The sequence below is a fragment of the Centruroides sculpturatus genome, unplaced genomic scaffold (assembly GCF_000671375.1).
Source record: "Centruroides sculpturatus isolate CEXI.00-Female unplaced genomic scaffold, Cexi_2.0 scaffold390, whole genome shotgun sequence".
In the NCBI taxonomy this organism is placed as follows: domain Eukaryota; kingdom Metazoa; phylum Arthropoda; class Arachnida; order Scorpiones; family Buthidae; genus Centruroides; species Centruroides sculpturatus.
This window is the reverse complement of record NW_019384599.1, coordinates 558,424-566,750: the sequence shown is the minus strand read 5'-3', so window position 1 is coordinate 566,750 and position 8,327 is coordinate 558,424. Positions and strand designations below refer to the sequence as shown.

Genomic DNA, 8,327 nt, shown 5'->3' with positions numbered 1-8,327 from the left:
GTGAAAGGTTTTTTTATGCTTCATCTTTTAATATGTTGGAAAACAAAGTTTTTTATATTGTCAACGCATAATAGTTTTTTATTATTTGTAATTAAGTAATAGTTTTTTTTTACAAAAAAATTCTATCAATAGACTATTAATTTAACACTAGAATCGTCAAAGAAATAATTTTTGACATAATCTCATGTCAAAAATTCACCTGTTTAATCTCGTAAAAAATTTGTAATTATTTCGGTAGAATTTTCAAATTTTACGAATTTTTCAGATAATTTTGGTTATTGTTTAGATAAAATAAAATCAAGTCTGAAAAACCATTATATTTCGAAATACGGTAATGTAATGTATTTACCTAATAATACAGTAATTTATTATCCAAAAAATACATTTCTGTTTTTAAAGTACAAAAGTTAATTTTATTTAATGAATATTATTGAAAAAAAACGATTATTTCAATTTATGTAAAGTAAATTTTACACACTTGTATTCATTTTGAACTGTACTTGGAGTCACGAAGAATATTTCGTTGTTATTTTATTTTTTTATTTCAATTGCTTTTCAGTAATTAGAAACAAACACATCTGTAATTAAACATTTTATCTTTAACCTTAAAAAAAGTATTCTCGTAAAATTTAAATAAAAACTTATATTTAGTAAAATAATAATTATAAATGCGTCGTTAATCAAGTAAAATAAGAATATAAAAATAATTGTTTAATACAAAATATATTAATTTACGTTAACTGAAGAACGAAATTAACAGATAAACTAGTGAGAACAAAGTCATAGTTTAACTACTGGTATTAAGTCACAATTTGGAACATAACCGATATGAAAAGGTAAAAAAAACAGTCACATTGTAAACAAGTAAAGTCAATCTACCGAGTTCTTTTATGTGTTTAACATATAAATAGAATAGAGGACACTTTGTCATAATACGTTCGAACAGAAGGAATCGGTTGGCAGATCGCCCATCTCTTTCGTTGCCTATTCTATCCGTACACTGCACTCCATTTCTGTCGGTAGAAAATCAATGGTTACTTTTTATTTAAAAAGTAACTTTTTTTATTGCGAAAAGCATTTGGATTGTATCAATAAAAAAATAATAATGGCAATGATAAAGTCTAGTTATTCCTTGTCACTTGCTTGTCAGTTTTTACCTATAGAATTCTCGAAGTCGAAAATAAAACTAGTATATTTTTACTTGTTTTTTTAACTAAAAATTTTAATTTTTAGTGCTTCAATATATACCGATCCCATTGGTTTTTAATAATTGAATTTAATTTTATTTATATTTACAAGTAGTAACAGTTACTACTCAGTTCAAAGGAATTCTGCCAAAAAAATATAATAATTTATCAAGTGTTCATATACTGTATAAGAGCGTTTGAATGTTATTTATCGACACATTTGTATTAAATGAATTATTTCCGCCAGAATTTATGCATTCAAATTAAAATGCACTTTACTGAAAAACTCAGAAAATACAGTAGTACCTCAGGATACAAAATTAATCTGTTCTGATACTGAGATCGTATCATGAAAACGTCGTAAGGTGAATTATTTTTCCCCATACGACTACATGTAAAACCAAATAATTCGTTCCAAAACGAAAAACACACTCAAATTAAAGCTAAGTAGTACATTAAAAAAAACATAACTATAGTAAGGAAAACACTGAAAAATGCGTTTTGTAGTTGTAAATGTATAAATAACCATAACAGAATAATAATGGATACAAAAAATGTTATTTTATTTGCACTTTACCTTTGAGGATAGACAACGATGGAGGTGTAAACTGGTGGCAGAAGAGAGGGAGAAGGGAAATGATACTAAAACTTAACTTACATTGAATAATGTAACAATAGCTTAAAAAGTAACTCAGAAAAGATTTTTAAAAAAATAGTCTTGTTGTAAATATATATATATATATTTTTTTTTAATTTTTTTCATTGTTTTTTACTTTTTTTGCCTCACTTCCACCAGCACTTTCACTGGATAGAGGTCGCTTGGTAAAATGACTTAGGTAAATGTTATTAATTTAAACTGAGCAGCAATAAGCAGCAAACTCTCTCTCGGGGCGTTTCCCTCCAGTCCCGCGTGTCCACTCGAGATAAGCTCAATGTAATTATGTTAGTTATGTTATCGTCTAAATAAATCCTTGTTTTGTTGTTAATTGGTGTCTTTACTTCGAGTATCGCTCACACTTTACCGACGACCTCTCTCACTTTTTCCATTCGACCTGACAAAAAGAATCCCGACTATACGGGATAGAAAAACCCGTAAACAAGCCATCCACTAACCAGTGGGCAGTTCTCAGCGAACTGTTGCCTATCAAAAAGAGGTACGACTTCGTCTTACCTCAGGCTACCCACAATATGTTCATCGATAGACAAGCTTAAGCTCGAATAACTTAATAATATCTACTCAGAGATTTTCATTCAATTATAATTCGCTTGAGTACTGTTCCTGTCGCCTTAATTCATTACTGTAAAGAACAATCGCACTAAAAATAAAGAATTACTTTTAATTTAATTCTGTGTGATAACTGACAAACGTTTGCATGGAATAACTTCACGCTTAATACAATACAGAATTAAACAACTTCTGTTATGGATAACAATAAAAATGAAAAATTAACCAGAAGAATTGAAAGCTCTTATTGAAGCATATGTTCCTATTTGAAATGAAATTGGAAAAGAAAAAATTTACAATTACCAACTGCATTTCATTACTGATTGAGGATTTGTATGTTATAATTCGAGCAATAAATGTATTTTTTCATAAAAATTTGACTATTAGATATACCGATCTTTTCCTAAAATCTGTTATAATATTCTTTCAATTGATAAAATTGATAACACTTTTCCATTATCATATAAACAAAAGTAAACTTTGGCTACTTGTGAAAACAGTATTTAAAACATCGTATTCAAGTGCAGCTAAAGTAAAAAGTATTGTCGTTAATTTTTACTAATATGGTGCTGCTTGCTGCTATTCAACATCTACGCAATTTCACTATACGCGTATGGTGAAGAAGATGATTTATATCGTGAATTATTTATAAATGATATCGTTGAAATAAATATTCCAAATAACGTTTCAAGAGTAATTTCATATTTTTTATACTTGTTAATTTCTATCTTCATATCAATGGCTTGTTCATATTGCTTTTCTTCATTTTGCTTTGTAATGAAGTTGAAAATGCATTTAACTGTTTGCACGAGAGAATCGTTGCACCGACAGATCTAAACGAAAAATTACATTCGATATCTTCTATTTACTTTTATAATTTAAAAATAGTAAATTCCATAGTAGATTCGCTAGTTTTATTTCTTTGAACAGTTAATATGGGATGCGGTCTCACTCTAGGTTTTTCTGCGATAAGTATAGAAATTACTGAAAAATCTATCATTAAGTTTGTGTTTTTTCTATTTTATTTATGTTTACAAATATGTCTGAGTTGTTCGCGAATAACAGCTGCAGCCAAAAATATATCCAGTGCTATACTCCAAAGTTACAAAGTTATATACAAAGTTTCTCTATCCTCCAGAGATAAATAAATTCAAAAATAGTGCTTTCGATTCTCAATCATATGTCTACATGATCTACCGGAAATTATAGCTTGGAGAGCATTTCCTTTGAATATTAATGTCATTTTTAATATTATTTGCATTGTAGACGGTTATTCTATATTGCAATATCAAATGAGAAATTTATAGATTTAAATATTTTTGCTACTCGTCTTATTGCCACTAGCTTTAAATTGTAAAAGTTTCGATCAAGCTTCTTTGTTCTCTACATTTTAAAATAGAAATATAAATGTTTAAATGTAAGTATGTTTCACTCATAAATTACAATTTTGAGTATGAAATGTAATTTAATGTCTTATACGTTCATGATATAATATTATTTTATTTAACTGTAATTTAAATAAAAGTATATTCATTGAAAGCTGCTGTTTAATTTATAGAATTACAGTCGATCCCCCTATAACACGGTAGATACGTTCCGAATTTTATGAATCCGGCTTCTAGGAGTCCAACCAATCACAGCCCGGCACGTATGCAGTTTACGGACTACGGCTGTTTGAAAGGTTTTCTTCCATAAAATTAATCGATTCTAGACTAATTCGACTCAACATTTCTAAAATACGTATATTTTTTTGGGAATAATCCATATAAACTATGATATAAACAGAAAATTGTAGGATTACTTACCGAGTGTGCACCGTTAGACTACGCCGTTGCTTAAGCTTGTTTTCGTCGTGGAGATTGTCATCGAATGGCACTCGCGTGCTTGCTGATAAATTAATATTTTTGCGAAAAATTCACTGAACTTTAGAGACATCATTAGTATAAATAATGTTTGTGGACGTTAAATAATAAATGGTTTTTAGTAGGTCCGCTGCTCGTTTAAACTCAACAGTTTGTGCAATCCTGTCGCGACACGAGTCCGCGATGACTTTTTACCGAATTATAGGAGTTTTTTTTAGCATGTTTGTACGAATACTGTCGCAATTTTTTCGCCGTGATATAGGAATCCGAACTATAGAAACCAGTGTTATAGGGGGTCGACTGTATTTGTCTTATCTGTTTAAAATCGAAATTAAATAAAATTTGTAACGGATAATACTGTATAGTTTAAAATATAGTTTAAAATTTACAAAAAAAATATTATAAATTAATTGTGTATTTATCAATGAAATTCCCATAGCTACTAAATTTATAAGTTTTACATGATTTTATTTAATAATGCTAAAAACACAAAAGAAAAAATAGCTTTAAAATTAGTTGCAAATGTTTAATCAACATCTTAATTAAAGTTCGATGTAATCCTTGAAATTATCATAGAAAGTTGAATAATATTGACTTTTTGTTTGAGAATCTTCAGAAAAAGAATTTTGGACTTGATAAAGTTTACTATAAGTTCGTATGAAGAACTCAAGTAGTATTTACTGCAGGGTTATTTATATTTTTCCGACTGTTATATATAACAGAAGGAAAATATGGTGATCGGCCATACATAAAATATAGAAAAAACCCTCGAATTTTTGCATTTTTCAATATCTCAACGTTCCTGAGTCCAATGATGTAAAAATCTTCGGGGTATAACTCTTTGACGTATAGAAAAGTTTTCACTCTGTTATGTTGCTAAACAGAGCCGTAAAAGTAAAAAGATAAGGCAAATTACCGGAGCTATTTAAAAAATAAGCAAAAAGACGTTGAAACTATCCAACATATATCACATAGTTAATGTTCAAAAGACTTCATATGACTTGCTTAAATAAAAAGTTCTTATAAAAATGCGAGAATAATTGCTTTTGTGTGATAATGAATTACAGTATTTAAATTTTGGCAATATAATTTATAAACTACGTGGAAAGTATAGATTGATGAAAATCGAGACCAGACGTGGAAGGCTTAGAGCAGGATGTCCAGATGAACCAAACTACAGTTTGGTATAGAATTCAGGTTATTTCGATTCTAAATTTTCCTCTGAACGAAGTAAGATAGATGACCGACACGACTCTATTGCTAACAGGAACAGTGACAAGACACAACTAAACGAGTGTAGTGCAGTGACAAGACACAACTAAACGAATTGAGAACATTTTGACCAAAAGTTGCAGCCCAGCATTATGATGATGATGTCATAAATAATCGCTGGTTGAAATTAGTTTGCTTTATTTGGTTATGGCAAAGTTACACGTGAGGGATCTGCTGAGGGGACACGCATTTCAAGAAGACTTTTATGGTAAGCTGGATTTTATTTAAGTGTTACTAACGTGAAGAAACACAGAAAACTTTACGTGGCCTGCCCGTTGTGTTAATTATTAGAGTTTAGTGTTTGGAGGATTTATCCACTCGGCTACTGTAGGACACTTATTAGAATTAAGAAAGTACCATTCAGAAATAAAAACAACGAGTTGTTACATTGGAAAAGTGAAATACTTATAGGCTATTCAAAAGCTTTCTCAGACTTAAACACCTGATTTCACACAGGCAATTGCTATATGCTATCTGCATTTCAGTAATAATATAGCTCGCGTATAGTAAATATAATATAATTATTTAAAAATTATATTTTTTTTATAAGAATTATGTTGAGTTTATGATTTTGTTAACTTTTGGCCAACAGATGGCGCTACGTGTAACTCAGTATGTTGAATGTAGATAAAAATTAATCGATTTATAGAAATGCAATTGATATTTTGAGGTGAGATATACAACATTATCTAAGTTGGAAGTATCTAAACGTAACTGCCGAGTTTTGTAACAATTGGTAGAACGGCCTAAGAATGTATAGCGAACAAACTAACATTTATATATATATAGAAACATTTATATATATATAGAACAAACTAACTAAGTCATTTATATATATATAGAAAGTGAAGCACATGAAGTGCTTGTCTCAAAAGCAGTTTCAACTGTTATGTCTCCAGTCTCTTAATAAATAAAAATTTCAAGTTGAAGATAGCTTTGCAACACATCACACACTTCTATGGGGAGTTAAGCTTGATAAAAGTAAAGCTTTATTTTCACAACACAGAGGGTAAGTAAACAGCAAGCTGATAGTATTATAAATGTGACAAGAGAAACTGGCAAATTTCTTGCGCTTGTTTCTGCGATTTTTCTTTTCGTTTCGTTATCCAGTATTGAATAAAAACAAATTAAAGCAAAAATAGACCCAATGAAGTAGTTGTTTTCATAATAATATTTAAGTATTAAATATTTAAAATTTCTTATGGTGCGTACTCTCAATACAAATTTTGTAGAAAATGTTGTTTATTATTTTTATACACCGTATATCTCTTTTTAAATATACAGGAAATGAAATGAAATTTATTTCGGAATTTATTCATAGTAATTAAAGAAATGTGATTACTTATAAGAATAACGTATTATCTGTTTTTTCTTTTTATTCTTAGAAGAAATTGATTTCAATACTTTAAAAGCGACGAATCCTATAAGAATTAAACATATGCATCCATCCAAAGGTACGCAACTGTTTAGTAGGTAGCAGAAACAGCAAAGGAAATTTAGAACACAGCTTCTGATATACGGCATGACTATAAAAGGAAGTTGCGCAAAGCACGTAAAGCACGAAATAAAACAGTTTGTGCTTCTATTTGGATAACAGGGAAAACAGAATCGTTCAGACGTTCGACAGACTGCAAATATAAATCATCGTATTATATCTAAAGTAATATTTTAATTTAAAATGTACGAACGAAACTAACAACACCGGACGAAATCATTCTTAAATTCGAGCAACAGATCGCAATCTCTTCTACAGTTGCAAAATGTTGGAATCACGCAGGACATCCAACAGGGATCTTCAGAGCACAAGCATTTTCGACACAAGTTTTTCATTTTTATTTTTAGACAAGGAAGGAATCCAATTTGTGTCGAGCAGAAATTCACTATTTTCATGACATATTCATTATTATTATTATTTTATTTCTATAAATAATATATTTATTATAATATGTTAACTTACTGTTGTTGTAGAGGCAAATCACAACAAAAATTATGACGACAATCTTGATGGCATCTGGTATGGAAGGAGCTTCTCTGGTGTCTGAGGCATACATACCAGAGAGACTTTCACCTAAATTAAGATATTGAACTTTTACTTTTGGCATAATTTGATGAATGTCTCGTAAACAATAAAATTTCAACAACGATTTCAAAAAATTTAATTATTGTTCAATTATGTAATTTTATTAATTTAATCGAATTATTACGTACTGTACATTTCTCGATTTGTAGCAAATACTTGTTCAGTTTCATCAAGTTTTATTAATTTTACTTTATTATTTTCCAGAAACTTATTTGCTTATTTTACCCTATATTTATATCTACTGTATATGGTTTAATTTTGTTTCGTTTGTTTAATTTTTTCTAAATATTAGATCTTCAAGGTTTATTCTTGTAAGCTCGCGGATTTTTTCGGGCGTTTTAAAATTCTAAATTTTCTGTTAATTGTCTTCGGAAAATACCCGAAGAATTTGAACTATATCGGATTTCACCGTTTGTGTAACAACTAGCTGAGGAAGTTTACATTTGAGTGTGAAGAATGCACCGTCATCGTCAACAAGAGTCGATGACGTGTCAGCTCTCTCACGAAAAGATATACTGTAAAAGGGGAGATCACCGGAAGCTCGGGGCGTCCGCACACGGAAGGTATTCTTAGTACTTGTGTTCGTCGATCTCCATGCCAAGGACTGTGATCCTGTCGGAGAAGACATAGAAGACACCACATCCTTCCATACAGACGACGTTCGCAAACTCTCCCTTCCACCTAGAGGTATTTTGGGGTTG

The 8,327-nt window shown here is 29.9% G+C and overlaps 1 protein-coding gene across 1 annotated transcript; it reads right to left on the bottom strand.

Annotated features, from left to right (window-relative positions):
• Positions 1–6,792: 6,792 nt before the first annotated feature.
• On the bottom strand, positions 6,793–7,711 carry LOC111624936. The gene is made up of 3 exons (XM_023367927.1): positions 7,504–7,711; positions 7,244–7,426; positions 6,793–7,174 (listed from the first exon to the last, which is right to left on the bottom strand). Exons 1-3 carry the CDS (start codon positions 7,646–7,648, stop codon positions 6,885–6,887), a joined length of 618 nt encoding a protein of 205 aa, XP_023223695.1. The 5' UTR covers positions 7,649–7,711; the 3' UTR covers positions 6,793–6,884.
• Positions 7,712–8,327: the final 616 nt, after the last annotated feature.